Source organism: Hemicordylus capensis, chromosome 1, assembly GCF_027244095.1.
Source record: "Hemicordylus capensis ecotype Gifberg chromosome 1, rHemCap1.1.pri, whole genome shotgun sequence".
Lineage (NCBI taxonomy): Eukaryota > Metazoa > Chordata > Lepidosauria > Squamata > Cordylidae > Hemicordylus > Hemicordylus capensis.
The window spans coordinates 17,489,558-17,507,563 of record NC_069657.1 but is presented as its reverse complement, the minus strand read 5'-3'; the positions used below and the strand labels follow the sequence as shown (position 1 = coordinate 17,507,563).

At 45.2% G+C, this 18,006-nt stretch overlaps 1 protein-coding gene across 6 annotated transcripts in view; it reads left to right on the top strand.

Annotated features, from left to right (window-relative positions):
• The window catches only part of AKT1 (AKT serine/threonine kinase 1), a 153,674-nt gene that overhangs the window by 79,507 nt on the left and 56,161 nt on the right, over positions 1–18,006 (top strand). For all 6 annotated transcript variants that reach the window (XM_053282886.1, XM_053282885.1, XM_053282888.1 and 3 more), the window contains one exon: positions 14,195–14,323. In XM_053282886.1, the coding sequence (XP_053138861.1) occupies positions 14,195–14,323 (129 nt within the window). Of the gene's footprint in view, positions 1–14,194; positions 14,324–18,006 lie in introns of those variants that run through there.

The window sequence follows — 18,006 nt, the reverse complement described above, 5'->3', positions numbered from 1 at the left end:
GCGTACCATGATTATTCAGCTTGCTTTCGGAGACTGAATTGAAGTCTGAATTGGACTGCTCTGTCTTATCATGTGAACAGCATGGAAAGAAAGCCACAGACTTGCCAGAACAACGAATAACCCTTTTTTTCCCCATCCAAAAGGGGAGGAGATGATCGAAAACTGTAAAGGTGATGCAAGTCACTGCACTGGTAAAATGCAGGAGTTGGTTTGGTATAAGCAGTGCAGGAAAGTAGCAATGTTAACCCTTTATGTTGCATGCATGTGTCCATCCCTCCTCCTCATGAATTAAACAATTTACCTCTGCCAGCTGAAGAGAAACACTTTGTTTCTGCAAGGTTGGCAAAACTGGTCAACCTCTGTAGGGCTGCTAATGACAGTATTGCTGATGTGGCCTCCCTGGCAGGTTTTCTGCTTCTGATATATTTAAAAAAGCTATAGTTATTCCCCTTGACACTTTATCTATCTATCTATTTATTTATTTATCTATTTATTTATTTGATTGATTTCTGCCCTTCCAGAAATGGCTCAGGGCGGTTTCCTCCCCTTCTTTAACATACAGTGTGCTACTCCATTACAATCTGCCCCTCCCTGACCTTTCTGTAGCAATTGTTTCCAGGAATAAGAGTGTCCCACTGGTTCTCACCTTTGCACCAGGTTTCCATTATGCCCACTATATCTCTGTTTTCATTAGCAACCAAGCATTCCATCTTGCCCATCTTGGCTTGGAGGCTTCTGTCATTGGGATATAAACACCTATACACCAAGTCTCTTACCTGGCATTGGTGTCTACTATCTCCCTTACCGTCATTTGACCTTTTTGACCAGGGTGCTTTCCAGACTAGCTGCTCATCAGCAGCAAAAGGCCTCCGTTTGGGCAAGTCACATTTGAAACGTAAACAGCAGGGGGAACAGTCTCACAGCAACTAACAACCCAAAAAAATAGCAACTTTTCCACACTGGATATATGATGTCCTAGTTCTATATTGCAGCGATTAAATTTGAAACAAGGCATTGGAAATGTGAACGGTACCCTGCTGTTCATGTAGGGACTGCGGTGTCACAACGCAGGAAGTGTGGAAGCACACTTCCGAGATACATCCTGACCCTGTTGTAGGGTCTAGTCTGGAAAGCACCCAACTGTCATGTGCTTCTGGTCTGCTGTACTTCTTGTTCTATTATGTCCCCTTCTGGTTTATCAGAAACGTTTGACCCCTCACACCTTAGGGGATTTTGCTTGCCAAACCAGATACCACCTAGTTCCTGTCATCAACCCCCCAGGTGTCATTTTAAAAATGGCTCTGCAATTTTTGATTGTAAGCCAGCAGTCTGGTTCTATCTTGGGTCAAGTGGAGCATGTCCCTTCTGTACAGACTTTACTTGCCTCAAAATGTATCCCAGTGCCTAACAAATCTAAACCCCTCCTCCCGGCATCCACGCATCAAGACCCGTCAGCTCCACCTGTGTCGGACACCTCTCTGCCTGTCTCACACACGTGGAACGGGTAGAACTTCAAAGATCGCTACCCTGATGGTCCTGGACTTCAGTCTTCTACCTAGCAGCCTACATTTGGCTTCCAGGACCTCCTGACTTCATTTCCCAACCTTGTTGATGCCAAAGTGCACCACGACAACTGCTCCTCCCCAGCACTGCCAAACAGCCTGTCTAGATGCTGTGTGACATCTGCAACTTTGGCACCAGGCAGGCAAGTCACTTTGTGGTCTACATGCAGGTCACAAACCCATCTATCTATGTCCCTAAAATTGTGAAACTTGCAGGTGTTTCATAGCATCTAGATAGGCTGTTCGGCAGTGCTGGGAAGGAGCCAGTTGTCGTGGTGCACGTTGCCACCCACAGTGTTGGGTAATGAAGTCAGGTGGTCCTAACTCTCAAATTGCCCACTACTAGGAGGCCCCCAACCCCCAGAAGGGTGTGCGAGAGGATATGGGCACATCCCCCAAGGAAGAAGTCCCTTCTAAGGGAGCATTCCCTTCTTCCTCAAACTGATGTCCTCCTTCCCTGAGACCTTCATTCTCCATGACAGCAGAGGAGTTGTCTGCCTGGGAGTGGGATGTCCCTATCACATCCCCGAGGGTCCCATCCACAAACCTCTCTAAATCCCTGAGCTTCTCCAGGTCAGCCACCTTGACTTCGTGGGAACGAACCTGTTCCTGAGAGCCAGGAGCTCTTTGCACCGAGCGCACACCCACGATGTCTGCCCTTCCAGCGGATAGTCATATATGCAACACTCTGTGCAATACACTGGGAAGCACCCCCTCCCCTCCTGGCATTCTATATTCATAACTATTTTTATTGGCTATTTAGAATATCTAGAGCTTATTTACTTTAAAGCTAGGTCTTAGCTGCAGTTGTCAGCTAATTAAAGGTTTTAAGCTCTGTCCTCCAAGAAAATTACAAAAGTGGGGTAGTACTTCCAAGACTATGGGAAACACCTCTATCGGGCAGCAGCGATCTAGGAAGATGCTGAAAGGCACCATCTCATACTGCGTGGGAGGAGGCAATGGTAAATCCCTCCTGTATTCTAACAAAAAAAACCCACAGGGCTCTGTGGGCGCCAGGAATCGAAACCGACTTGACGGCACACTTTACCTTTACCTTACTCCCAAGGCTTGCTTTCGTCTCTCTAGCAAAGAAATGTTTTCTTCAAAAGCAAGGATATTTTGGATTTAATATTGCTGAGAGGTGAGCATGCGTGTCTGAGATGCTTTTGCTGTTTTGTGTCTGCAACAGGCTTGCCGGAATACTGGTTTCCGTATTCTATGCTATTTGTTTCTTTATCATGCAGAAGAGAGAAGTCCTTGCTGTGAGTAATGGTGGCTTGAAAAAAATTACAAGCAAAATTCATTTTGTGATATGCAAGGGAGCTTGTGAAAGCCAGCTGGTTCTGTGTGTTGAGGGGGGAAAGGAGGTTCGGCCCTGATGAGGAGGAAACAGCCTTACGGCAGGTGGGAGAATTGGTGGCAGGCTGCACCACAGAGGGAGAGGAGGGCTTTGGGAGAGGGGGAAGGAGGAGGACCATCTGTAGGGGTGTGTTGAGAGCAGAGTCCACATCCTCAGGGGAGATGCTTCTTGGAAGATGATAGAACAGCTGGAGTAGGGGGCGAATCAGAGGTGTAGAGGGGCAAGAAGGATGCTCAGGGCATTATCTTTTGATAATTGTCTGTGTTGAGGGTTTTTGTTTTTAGTAACAGTCATCCTAAGCAATAAACTGCATATGCATTTGCCCTCTTGGTGTTAGCATTGCTTTATCTACTGGGGTTTAAAGTAGAGCTGAAATTGCACATGGAGTGTGGAATTTCTTGCCTAGGTGGCATAGTGGCTTCTGTTGCCCTGAGAGCTTAAATGATCAATATGGTGCAATATATTTAAAAAATAAAACAAATGTATATGCTGTGTTTTGTGTTCTGTATTCAAGTACCATCATCACCTTCTGTAATTCTCCCCCCCCCCCATTGACTCTCAAGGACCTTTTCTCCCTTTTCACCTTCGGAAAGTACCTAAAGACCTTGCTGCTCTCCAGGTGCTCTCTATGGAAGGAGCCTCTTTTTTTCTTTTGAAATAGCTCCTTGCCTGGACTTTCTTGGAAGGAGTTGAAAAGGTTTGGGATGGGAAGTGACGTTGGGTACTTCCCAATGGCTCAGAAAAGCCTCTGATAAATATGTGGAAATCTTTCGTTCTCTGTGTCAAATGCATGGCTGCTCATCAATTTTTCGTGTGTGGTTTGCTCTGCAAGGTGCTCTGAGCAGGCATTGCATGTCTGTCATGGTGCAAACTGCTTGGGACAGAAACTGTATATTGAGCAAATAGAAGTGGACATATCAACTGGTGTGTTCCCTAAAAGCTGCTTCAAATGACCTCCCTTCTGGAGGGGTGTGTGTTTGAGAGAGTGTGTGTCCCAAATCTTGTACATGAAAACTGAACCCCCTAGTTTCTGTTCTCAGAATAATTCCTTGAAGTAAATAAAAACAAAGCCCATCAGTTTGTTTGAGCAAACTTTATCCTTTCGCATGCTTCATTTGAAGCTCAATATTTCAAGTATTTGCATAATTATTTTTGTGGGGTGTGTCAGTGGGCCGCATGATGGCCAAGATGCGATACGTGGAGACGTATGGCAAAGTGAAGTTTCCATCATCCTCTGCTGAAAGCGATAAAAGGACATCCAGGCTTCCCCTTCAGTTTGGAGCTGGGGAGAGGGCAGGAATCCATCCCCACAATTGCACTGAACTTCTAGAAGTTTCAGTGCAGCTTCCGGGAAGATCCCTGCCCCGTTTTTCTAATTCCAAGCTGGCGAAGAAGGTGGGACTTGGCCGCTTTTGGTGCACCAGGGTTGTTCTGGGCACTTTCAGTGGCGCACCGAGTTCATTTTGGAGCCCGGAACTGAAGCGCTTCGGAGGCCCACCACCACCACCACGAGGGCCCCACAGCCTGCTGCATCTTGTTGTGCCTCCCTCTCGCCAGCTGCCTATGTGGGGCTGGTGCCCAGGGTCTCCTCCCAGCAGGCTGGCTGGCTTCGGACTTTAGCAACTGTACCTGCTGCAACTCCCACATTCTGCTCATTTGGGGGCAGGGAGGGAAGGGGCGGGGGCACGCCTTCCATGTGCGCAGCAACCGCATCACCACCACCTGCTTATTCCGATGGCAGATAAGGCAAGACACCACTCTGAACACCCTCCAATGCCTCTTCCTGACCAACCCCTTCTGTCAAAGGACGGGTGGTGGACCCCTCAGCAGCTGATTGCCTGCAAGGGAGAGTGGCGTGATGCACATGCAGCGGCATGCCTGAATTCTGCTGAAGCCCCCCTCTCTTCTCACATGGCCACTAGTCGATTCCGAAGGGAAGTCGGATTAGGGGCACAGCAGCGAATCACCCTTTTATACCTGCAGGCGCATTCTGAAGAGGCAAAGCTGAGTATGCCAACATGTGGGGTTATGCAGCACCCTGTGAAGCCTGCTGCAGCCACGTGGCCAGCTGGTCTGCTCAGTGGCTTTCCTGCTTCAGCCCCTCATGCAGCAAAGGGGGCCAGGCCTGTGCAGCCCATAGAGAGACAGGGGGCTGTGGGGGTCGCAGAAGCGTGTCTGAAGAGCGCCTGGGCTCCCCGCCTGGGCAGCCCAAGGAATGCAAGGACATTTGACTGTGACAGGAGAGAAAATTATGATTTATTTGATTTGTATACCGCCCTTCCAAAATGGCTCAGGGTGGTTTACAATTAAAACAAACCACTAAAACAGTAAGGAGCTAAAACAAATTAAAAAACAATATAACAATTAACAATTTAAAAACATTTTAAAACAACAGTTGAACAATTACAGTGATTAAAACCCCCGAAATCGGGTTTTTAATTTTAAAATAAACCAGATATTAAAACCCCCCAAATTTAGGAAGCTGAGAAAGCTTGGGTGAAAAGATGAGTTTTCAGGTGTTTTTTGAAAATTGCCAGAGATGGGGAGGATCGTATCTCAGCAGGGAGCGCATTCCACAATCTCGCGGCAGCGACCAAGAAGGCCCGTCTCTAGAGGGGCAGGCCGTTGGGCTAGCCGGAGGCACAGGCGGGCCTCCGAGGTGAGAGGGAGCCCCACGCTGATCTGCGTGCTGCTTCTAGTAAAGGCCGTCAGGCGTGCGTAGGGTGGCTGCAGGCCCATGGGGGAGGCCCCCCAGAACATTTGAAGGCCCCCCTGGAGACAGGCCACAGACCAGATCGCCAAGGTTCATGGGGAAGATCACCTCTGGGCACTTTGTCTATAGGAACAAGGCCCAGCATTCCCACCCAGCTCCAGAGGGAAAGTTGGGCTGGCCATTTTGGATATAGTCTCTAGCAGGGCTGCAAGCACCTCCACCACCCAGCCACTCAGTGTGCCAGCCGTGGCGGCATCTTGCTCCCAAATTTGGAGAGGGATTGAGCAGGAATCATTCACACAGCTGTTTTGGCCTTCCAGGGTCCTCTGTCACTCGGAGTAAGTTTAGGGAGTATCCCCTTCCCCCATGGGAAGCTGGGTCAGGGTCTGAGGCTGCAATCTTATGCAGTATTACCTGGGGTCCTTTGGACTCAATGGGCCTTATGTCTTTAAAAAAACGTGCAAGCATACATGGTATTGTGCTGAAGAGAGGGGCAAGGTCTTGACAACTAAGGCCAGTTGATGTTTGTGACCCCTGGGAGGGAAAGATCTGGTAGGCATGTATGCTTAGGGGATCTTGCTGCTTGAATGTTTCCAAAAGCACCAGCGTCATAAGAGCTACTCACTACTAACTCCTGCTAACTGGGCAAAAGCGCATCTTTTAATGTGGTGTCATATTGAGCAGGGAAATAGCTATTGTTCCTTTTCATTTGAGCATAACATCCCTTCACTGGCTGTTGCTGGTGGCGTGTATCTTGTGTTTCATTTCAGATTGTTGAGCCCCTTTGAAATCACTTTCTTGTTCATTTTGCTGAACTTTTAAAAAATTGGTATATACATATTTTTATAATACTTTTTTATAGTTGGAAAGCCCAAGATTTTCAGAACTTCAGGCAATATTGAATAGGACACAGTGCTTGAAGTTCTGAAAAACTTGGCTCTTCAACTATATTTAAAAAATTATTATCATAAAAATATTTATATACCAATTTCAAAAAAGTAGAATTGAACACGTCTGAAATTGTGGAAAACTACGATGATGCAGTGTCTCTTCTGTAGACCTCAGTAGGTTAAACTGCTGTTGCTCCAAACGTAACGTCGGGTTGTTTTTCTTCAAATCTAAAGAAAATAGAAGTTACCTGCTCACATTCTGATTTCTACTGGATGTAGGAGCTCAGATATAAATGTAACAAGAGTTCCTCTGCTTACAAAGGCTGGCTCATTCACTTCACTGGAAGAAGCAGGTCTGTGAGTACTTATTTGCACAAGTATATGTGCTGTATCAATTGACATGAATGGGGTAGCTTGCTCACAGAAGAGCTCCATGTGTGAATGCATTTGAGGTCCTAATTTGGGATATTGGATATACACTGCAGCCCACGGAAACCAGCAGTTAGATTGTGATTGAGTTGAATGGCTCCAGATTGCTCCCAGTGCGTAACGACGATCCACCTAAAAGCTCACACTGAAGACGTGCTCAATCCATCTGATTCTTTGAGGAGTAATATTAACATTCCTGTAACTGAAAGGTCAAATTTGTGTGTCTGCTTTCTTAAATTTGACTATTGGTTTGAGAAATCAGCAGGCTACTTAGTGAAATAAACCATTGTTTTAAAACACTTGCACTGCAAAATGTAAATGTGTGTGTGTGTATGGGGGAGTCTCTACTTGACAGTATGAAAAATGACAATAGCAGGGGAAAAATAATATGTAGGACATCTGTTGTGATTTTTTTGTTTTTGTTTTTGAGGTTAGACTGGATTCTAAAATGCATTCCAGGAAAATAATGTAGAATTTGGAAATCATTATAAGCAGTTCAAGAAGTAAAATAGAACTGTTACCATTTTACAAGATCTGTTTGGTAGTTAACACCATGTAAACAGCTAACCCTTTGCTGGTATGGAGAAATACTTAATTTATTGCAATGCAAAAGAGAAAAAGTGCATAGAAACCACTGGTTGTGGAAGTGATGCACTTGGGAATTTGAAGGAAACAGTGAAATTATTCTCTTTGGTATACAGGGTGTAGCTTGCTGTAAGTTAACTAGTGCTAGCCAACCCAGCTATATTGTACATGAGTAAACATAGTCACACAATTGTTGATAGCGCCAATTGACTTAGGGGAAGAGGTAAATTTGTTTATTTATTTTATTTGTTTGTTATTTCTCTTATTTGTTTGTTTCTCTGTGTAAACTGCCCCAAGCCATTTTTGGAAGGGCAGTATAGAAATTGAATTAATAATAATAATAAATTGAGTCCTTCCCATCTCCACAACTGATCAGTGCTATTCCTGGTTTTCTGGCCGCTATGTGCTCACAGCCATGGCAGCTGAATGAGGCCTGGAACCACATTTATAGCACCTGCTTGAACATATGGTTTCTCACACAAGTAGGGATACATGCACAGAAGCTCCCTAACTGGATCAGGGTGAAGGTCATCTTAGCCTCGGGACAATTTTCCATCTAAAGTGTCTGCGCTCCCGTGGCTTCATGTATAAAGAATTCCACTCCAAACCTGGCTTTTGATTTGGAGTCCGGAATCCAGGGTGCATTACATTTTAAATAAATAAATGAGCCTCTTTGTCTTTGTACAGTGCCAAGCTATCATTTAGGCAATTACCAAATAATACATAAAGGTCGTTCACACAACCAGATCTACCTGGGCTCACACAGCCCTACCCGGGTAGACTTGGTTGTGTGGAGTGCCAGGATTGGGACCGATCCCAGCACTCCTCCACCGGGCTAAAAGTGAGGTAAAAAGGTTGTGTGGACACTCAGGTTGCTTACAGCCCGGGCGTCCATAGAGCCGGGCATAAGTAGCAGCGGGGAAACCCCACAATGCACTGCACTCATCACGTGGTGCATTGTGGGATGCAGGAGGACCCAGCCTGTATTTCCCCCTCACTCTCACCATTCCCAGAGTGCTCATGCACTGGACATCTGGGTGCATGGCTCTGCAAGACCCGGGAGTGGCACCGGTCGTGTGGGGGAAATCAGCAAGGCGCCTGCCTTCCCCCCAGCCCTCCCTAGCCTCAGGGATTTTGATCGTGTGAACAACCTCATAGTGTTACATTTTTAAAAAATGGTTTAAGGTGAACTCTAAACTTCTGTATCAACATGACGATGATTAAACAACTTGAGAGTAAAGAGAGAACCATGGGGGAAATTCCTGTCTTGAGGTCAAGCATTTAATTGATGCTGTGGGATATTTTTAAAAATGGAGTCTAGGGCTGCCATTTTTTGTGTAATTAGTTGGAAGTAAGACCAGTTGAGCTCTGTTGGAGTTACTTTTGGCTAAACATGGTTAAGATTGCACTGTGAGGCTTGGTTTGAGACTGGGGCAGGGGTAGATTAACATTCAGTGCACAGACTCCATTTTTTATCTGCTCATGGAGTGTTTCACTAGAAGCTCCAAATTCTTCCAGATTCACAAAGCAGTTCAAAGATTAGTCATGATTGCTCTTTAGAGGGGCAGGGGGTAATTCCCAATCTGTGTTCAGACTCTACAGTTTAAAGAGACATTTGGGAGACCCCAGGGTGGGGAGGAAATAAGGATGATATGTTTTGAAAACAAAATCCTGGAGCAGGTAGGGGGTTGAAAGAAGTGAGGTGCACAACCCGGACATTATGTACATTTTTCCAGTTCTCAGCCTCCTGAGATTTGGGGGTGGAAAAAAATCTGTAATGGATCCCCCCCTCCATTTTCTTTTTCTACAGAATATTTTCCATTACTAAAAAGACATTATTTCATAAAATAGTAACATAATTTAAATAGCCAGTCAGATTGTGCAGTTTCAATCCTGTAATTAACCTTTTTTGCGTGACTTTCCCTAGCATGTACATATTTATATATCTGTATAGCTACTATATTAAAAAAAATACACAACTCTTTGAGCATACTAAAATTGACTTAACTGTCTTCAGTGCTCTTTTCTCTCTCAAAATTTAGCAATGTATGGGAAATACATCGTATTGAATTGCCATGTCACAATCTTGAAATATTTTACAAGCATTCCAGTTTGGAAAAAATCCACAATAAGTTTTGAATTTATTTGGATATCAGTTAAACTGTGTTCAGTATGCCTTTTTGAGTGTCTCCTTTTTCAAATATTTCAGATACTTCAGGCTATTGGAAACAGGTTGTTGAGACTCTTGTGCGACATATAAAATTAACACGATGCTTTTTAAGTTTTTGTTTGTTTACTAACTAACTAAATACAAGTCAAACAAGCTAGTTCATATTCTACTGGATTTAGGGAACTAGAAATTTTTCTGAAAAATCCACATAGCTGATCATAGAACATTGCTTTCTACCAAGTTAGACCACTGGACGACCTAGCTCAATATTGAGCTGTTTATCTCAATATCCTACCTGTTTAGTCAAGCTTTTAGTTTATAGTTTTGGAGTTTTTAATCTGTATTTTAAACCGTTTTAATTGTGCTGATATTTTAGTTGTTTTGTGTTTTGTGTTTTAGATTGTGAACCGCCCAGGAACTTGCATATGGGGCGGTATGAAAATGTGTTTAAATAAACATTGGCCACATTGACTGGCAGAGACTGGGGATTGGATTGCACCTGCAAAGCACATGCTCTTCCACGGAGCTGTGAACCCTCACAAAAAATGCTGGCCCCAATTCTAAAAAAAAAAAAGTTATGTTTATGTGTTCTCCAAGAACCTTTTGTTAGCACTGCAGTGAACATCTCACGGAGTACTTCCCGCTGTTGTTGATGCAACACATCTCTCTTTTCTTCTGACTCATTACTAATCTTTCTTCCCCCAGTTATCGGTTTAAACAGTCAAATGAAACTATCGCTGAATACAGCCATGAAACAAAAATAGGTTACAGGACATTAAAGCTATTGTTTGCATTTGTTGTCACATTAGCAACATGACTATGTGGAGGAAGGCCCCCTAGTGGTGTACAGCATGCCATTGCACCCAGCTGCGGGATCGTGTCGGTGATCCCCTCACTTCCAAGGCCAGAGTTGAATAGATTCCCCCCCCACTCCAGCTGTGTCCCCAAGTGCAGAGTTCCCTGTCCCTGCAAGAGGCAGCGGCAATGATTCCCCTGCTTAACATGGCAAAGAGGCGCCTTGTAACGTGGTGATTCTCTTTTATTTAGCAGGGGGAGAGCAACTGGCCCTATCCACCACCAGCACTGTACTTCCAGTGTCTATCTTATGTTTCTTTTTAGATTGTGAGCCCTTTGGGGACAGGGATCCATCTTTATTTATTTATTATTTCTCTGTGTAAATTGCCCTGAACCATTTTTGGAAGCGCGGTATAGCAATCAATCAAATATGGGAGACGTAAATGGTACACAGAAGCTATCATTGGAGCGAGTGTCTAACCCTACTTTCTTGTCTTGGAGGTGCTGGCCACTGAGTTATCTTACCTGCATAGCCCATCCTGAGTTCTGTCTGCCTGGTTACACTAGATTGTGGCGGAACATTGGCTACTGGTTTTCTGATCTCATCCAGGCAGAATAGTACTTGTATCGTTAAGGCTAGGATGGAGAGTAGCAGTCTACCTAAAGTCTACTGCATCTGCCCGATTCTCAAGTTTTGCATATTGTAACTAGATGACAGGTCCTACCACCTCTATTCATTTTGTAATGATTCATTAAATGAACTTTTGTATGGTGTCCCTCAGGGCTCCGTATTGTCTCCGAAGTTGTTTAACATCTACATGAATCCGCTGGGAGAGATCATCAGGGGATTTGGTGCAGGATGTTATCAATATGCTGATGTCACTCAAACCTATTTCTCCATGGCAACATCATCGGGAGAAGGCATAACCTCCCTAAACGCCTACCTGGAGGCAGTAATGGGCTGGATGAGGGATAACAAACTGAGGCTGAATCCAGATAAGAGGGAGGTACTTATCGTGCAGGGTCGAAACTTGGGAGACGATTTTCATCTGCCTGTTCTGGATGGGGTCACGTTCTCCCAGAAGGAACAGGTATGCCGTTTGGGGTGCTCCTGGATCCGAACCTCTCCTTGGTGTCCCAGGTTGAGGTGGTGGCCAGAGGTGCTTTTTATCAGTGTCCCAAACATATCTGCTGCGTGTGCTTCCTGTGTTGTGGCACCAGAGTCCCTACGCGGTCAGCAGGGTGCCGCTCACATTCCGGATGCCTCGTTTCAGAGTTTATCGCTGCGATTTAGTGCTATAACATTGTATGTCCGTTGCAAAAAAAAAATAGCTGCCTTTTCCGTTGTAGATTCTGGTGGTCATTGTCAATGCGATCTTGCCAAGTCAAAGCATTTTACCCCTGTTTAGAATGTAACCTGGAAAGTGCCTCTATGAAGAGCGGCTACAACGTTTGGGAGCTGTTTAGAGCCAAGGGGACTGATAGCGGGACATGGCTGAGGCATTTAAAAAATGCCTGGTATGCAGACAGTGGGGAGAGAGAAGGTTTTCTCCTTCTAGGGAGTCATCCCATGAAACCGACTTAGGGCCGACAAAAGGAAGTGCTTTTTCATACAGTGCATCATTGATCTGTGGAATTCACTGCCACGGGATTTGACACTGGCCACTAGCTTTAGCTGGCCACCTAATGGTGCAGCGAAATGACTTGACTAGCAAGCCAGAGGTTGCCAGTTCACATCCCCGCTGGTCTATTTCCCAGACTAAGGGAAACACCTATATCAGGCAGGAGCGATATAGGAAGGTGCTGAAAGGCATCATCATCTCATACTGTGTGGGAGATAGCAATGGTCAACCCCTCCTGTATTCTACCAAAGACAACCACAGGGCTCTGTGGGCACCCGGAGTCGACACCAACTGAACGGCACACTTCACCTTTACTAGCTTTAGAGAGCTTTAAAAGAGCATTAGACAAATTCACGATCTATCCATGGCCACTAGCCAAGGTGGCCACGGACTGAGCAGGGCCCTCCTGCAAAGTGCAAATCAGAACTTTCCTCAGGAGGGTCTCGGCCAGCTGTGTCCATTTCTTGAGATGAATGACCTCATAACAGTGGTACATCTGCTGGTACTCTCTAGGCTAGATTACTGCAATGCACTCTTATGTGGGGCTGCCTTTGTACATAGTCCAGAAACTGCAGTTGGTTCAGAATGCAGCAGCCAGGTTGGTCTCTGGGTCATCTAGGAGAGACCATATTACTCCTGTGTTGAAGGAATTGCACTGGCTACCAATACATTTCTGGGCAAAATACAAGGTGCTGGTCATTACCTATGAAGCCCTAGCTTGGGCCCTGGGTATTTAAGAGAATGTCGTCTTCGCCAGGAGCCCCCACCGCCTGTTAAGATCATCTGGAGAGGTCTGCATGAGGCTGCCGCCTCAAGAACAAACCATCTGCGTTGCAGCCCCTGGACTTTGGAATGCGCTCTCTGTTGAAACAAGAGCCTCCTCATCTCCGGCAACTTTTTAAAGTTGGAAGCTCTTCAGAAACAAGCATCTCTTTGGTTTCCACACTCTGTCCCGATGTGGCTGGTGAAACACGTGGCTTCCGGAGGGGTGCCCCTGGGCTAGATTGTGCAGATGTCTCCAGGAGACTTGGAGTCCGGGGTGATGCCTCATCCTCTGAGCTCTCACTGTCTGCCTCTGCACGGTGTGGTGGTGGGTTCAGGTTCATGACAGAAACTGGAGTGCTAAGGAGAACACGTCTCACTAATATGTTTTTTTTGGGGGGGGGGTGGCATTTGTTTCTATGTTGTTTGTTTAAGTCCCATTTAAATGTGTCTAAAAATTCAGGCCCCTCCTTTTCTAGTAGTGGTGTGTGTGGGGGGGGTTGTTTGTTTGTTCAATTTATTTATTATTTATCTATTCAGGTGTTGATATCTGTTCCATATTTTTTGCGTTCTTAGCCTGTAAAGTCCCTGTTATAACAGGGCGATCATTTAAGGGTGTATATCATGGATTCTCTGTCACCTTAAGTGACAAGTGTCACCTTAACTGACAAGCAGAAGGTTGCCGGTTCGAATCCCTGCTGGAACTATATTGGGCAGCAGTGATGTAGGAAGATGCTGAAAGGTATCATCTCATACTGCACGGGAGGAGGCAATGTTAAACCCCTCCTGTATTCTGCCAAAGAATACAGGGCTCTGTGGGCGCCAGGAGGTGAAATCAACTTGACTGCACACTTTAACTTTCTCATGGATTCTGCCTGTTGAGGGCTTTGAAGGCAGATATAGATTATAGTTGGATTTCCATTAGCTAATGAGGGAGACTCTACTCCTCCTAAAAGTTTTTTGTTGCATGTTTATCCCACTGTTTCTCTAAAGAGCTTAGAGTAGCATCTGGCTCTCCTCTCTCTTTTTCACAACAACCTTTATGAGGTAGGCAAACCTGAGAGAGGGTAACTGACTCTAGGTGAGTTTTCTGGCTGGGTAGGGCTTTGAAACCAGATCTTCTGGATTCTAGACCAACATGTTAATGTATTCAGTTAACTTTGCCATTTCAGTTGCTATCCAAGCTCTGGATTGTTGCTGTAGTCCTTGGATGTTGTGCCATTTTTTCCCCAGTGAGAGTTTTGGGTGGAGTTGCAATATTCCAAATTAACCAATTTGTGTGTGTGTTTCTTTTTCCTCCTCCTAGGAGAGTACATTAAAACATGGAGGCCGAGGTATTTTCTGTTGAAGAACGATGGAACGTTCATTGGCTACAAAGAGCGACCACAAGATGTGGACCAGCGGGAATCGCCCTTAAATAATTTTTCTGTGGCTCGTGAGTATTTTCTCAAAAATCCTTCTTTTCTGTTCCCTATTTACTAACGCTCTCTTGGCACAATTTATCAGATTTGTTGATGCACAGTTTTGTCACAGACTTTATTGTACTATTGGGGCATAATTTACATTTTAATCGATGTATGTTTATCAAAAGAACAACAGAATCTTACCTTGGGACAAAAGTTATTATTAGTAGTTTTCACTCAATTTATTTCAGGCATAGGTTTGAACAATGTACTCTTCTGCTGGAAATTGATTATGACTCTTTTCTGTGCTAAAAGCAAAATGGCTCTTTTAAACTTCTCGCGCAAATGTATTTATTTTATTTTAGGCAATTATATATTACTTTTCAAACAAGCCTCCCAAAGCGGTTTACATTTTAAAAAATGAATTAAGAGCCATACTAAATGCAGCATGCTGACATCTTTACATGTTGTGCTCCTTGGGCTTTGTCTCTTTTCTGCTCCCCTTAGAGCAAGATGGTCTCTTTATTATATTAGAAATAATAATTGGTTGGTATTATATGAATTTTGAAACACTGGCCAGTTTGGGCCATGGTTTTATTTCATTTCATTTCACTTCCACCAGAGCTCACATTTACATTGGAAGCTGCTCTACAGGGAGTTAGACCACTGGTCCATCTAGCTCAGTATTGTCTACACTGACTGGCAGTGGCTTTCCAGGGTTTCAGGCAGGGGTCTTTCCTAGCCCTCTCTGGAGTCCTGGTCAGAGATTGAACCTGAAACCTTCGGCATGCAAAGCAGATGCTCTAACCCTGAGCAATGCCCTACCTCCCTTCTCAGAGTCAGAATCTGAGTTTGCAGCATCACCCATGGTTCTGAGTAGGGATGTGCATGAACCTGTTCGGAGGCCCTTTTACAAACCTCTGAATGGGTTTGAGGGTGTCTGTTTTTAACGGTGGGAAGGGTGCACTCCCCCCGCCCCCACTGCATTTCCCCTCCTGCGCTCAGTTTCCTAATAGTCCATTGGGGCGGCAGCGTGCCTCCACGTTGCCCCCTTTACCGGAAGTAACTGGAAGTACTCGATGCTCCTGCGCATGCCACACTCGTGCACATGCACATCAGATGCGTGTGTGCACAGGCCCATCAAATACTTCCAGTAAAGGGGGCAGCAGGGAGGTATGCTGCTGCCCCGATGGAATTGTAGGAAACCAAGCGCTGGCAGGGGGAACACGGCAGGGGCAAGTGCACCCTCCTCTGCCCTTAGAGTTATCCCACCCCGGCGCTGAACCGGCCCTCACCAGGTCCATGCACATCTCTAGTTCTGAGATGGTCTCCCATCTAGGACCAGCTTTGCTTTGCTTCAACAGAACTGTGTCATGTATCTGCAGACAGTTATATGGGCCATCAACGCAAGGGATCCAGAGAAGACCTATGTCCCCGCTCTAGGGAATCATTTCATGGCCATAGGTTGGATTGGTTGTGGTTAAAGCTTGGTGCGCTGAAAAAAACGGCACATCTTCACAGTGTTCTGAGTTCGTTTCAAAACTTAGTATCAAATAAAACAAAAGAGAAAGTGGTGGGGTTAGGACGAAAACAGGACTTCCTTTGAGAAGGGTGATAAATCCTTCCTGACTGGGTATCTGTGCTAAATATTTCAAATACTTAGCCTTAATCCTTCAAAAGGGTGGGAAAGAACTAAAATTAAGTGTGTTTCAGATTAATTTAATGTATTTTAATGGATTGCTCCCATTCTGTTGTTTTTTATTACTTTATAAATTGTAAAAATCAGTTGTTAAAAGCTGATTGATGTCTTTTTAAAGCACCAGAATCAGATTGTTAGGACATCTTGAGAGTTTTTCAGCTTCCCTTTGTGTAAACAGCACAACCTTGAAGATTTTTGTACATCATTTATGAACATGTGAATTATGTTTACTGAGTCATACCATTGGTTCATCTTGTGTAGTATTGTCTATTCCAACTGGCCTGTTACCTTGAGACCTTTTAAACTGGAGGTGTCAAGGAGTTTAATCTGGGATCTTCTACATACAGTACATGTTATCTGCCATGGATCTGTGGTCTTTGACGCTTCTGCCATTTCTTTAAAAGCTTGCTTAAAGAAAAGGGGCCCATGAATGGTATGGCAACAACAGATGGTTGTAATGTTACTCAAGCAAAGTAGATGTAGATCTGTTCGATAATCTGGATGGGAGAGCATTGGGAACCCCATATAGGAGCAGGACATACACTAAAAATTGTAAACAAGCTGAACCGGCACAGAGCATCTATGCGCTAGTGCACTCGGCCTTCCGACTTGGCATGGTGACGGAACATCCCCTCACTCGGCTGTTCCCCTCCCCACTCCCCCCCACCTGGAAACTTCGCTCGGCCTTTCCTGGGTCCTCCCCGCTAAGCCTTTCCTTGCTCCCCACTCAGCCATTTCCCACCACCACCCCTGCTTGCCACTTGGCCGTTGCTTCCCGCCCCCGTTCGGCCCCCTGTCCCAACTTCCCACCCCTGTCTTCAGCCCCCACCCATGATGGCAGAGAGGATGGGTAACAACAGGGCACTGGCAGTGAAGATGGCGGCAAAAGCTCCTTCCATGGGTCCACCAGGTTGTACATGAAAGCCCCACCCCTGCATTTTCATTGGTCGTGGCTGCAGTGGGGGCAGGGCTTGCCACATACGTCCTTAGTGGGGAGAGAGAGAGTGAGTGAGTGTGTGTGTGTTTTTTTTAGAGGAAGTGCTGCAGGATGAGGTGGAGATGTATAGTACAAATTTTAATATGGCTCTCATGTTGCAGAATTAAGTTTAAGATGAAAAGGTTGAAAACTACTGGATTGCTGGTAAACTCTGACAACATGGTAGACTTGGCTGCCCTGCTTTCCTGGATTTCCAAGTGGCCAGGTGGAATCCGACTTGGCACATCGCCAGAGGCTACAGGCAGCTTCACGTGGTTAAGGGTCCCATGCAAGATGCTCAAAAGCAGCCTTGTTCCTATCAGTGGTCTCGCGATATTACTATTTGTTTGTCCTTCTGAAAAGCAAGCTCCTGTTCCAGCTGCCTTCCCCACATCTTCTCTCCCCCCGCCCCGCCTCCCTGAAAATCTTCTAGTGACGAATGTAGGACGAAGTTTCCTTTCTCTGCATTATCAGTTCATGATGTGGTGTCATCAGAGGGGAAGCAGAGTTCAACACCATTATAACAAGAAATCTGACCTTTTAAAAATATATATATTTTTAGTGCTTGGAGGAGATTAAATATTTTGACATTCTAAGAAGTCCCTACGATAATGCGGAGTGTCTCTCAACCACAAAATGGTAGTTTGCATCAATGCCCTGGTTCATCATGCTAAAAACACTTGCACTGTCCTACTTCTGAGCAACCAGTCACCAGGAAAGAATCAAAAAGTTATTTTGAATACTTTTAAGTAAGTGTGTGTGTGTGTGTGTGTGTGTGTGTGTGTGTGTGTGTGTTGGGGAACACTTTCATTTCCTCATTCTACAACATACCGACGCAAGTTTCTTAGTAGAGGTTTTGCAAACAAAACCTTGGGTCCTTGGGACTATTTTATATTCTGCAAGAATGTTCTTTCCTGCATACATGGATGGTGCAAATCCTTTCCCCACACCCAGAGTTAAATATCCCACCCCCTCATAGAGCTGCCCTTGTGAGTTTCTGTAACCCTTCTACCAAATGTATAGTTTCTTATAAACTTTAA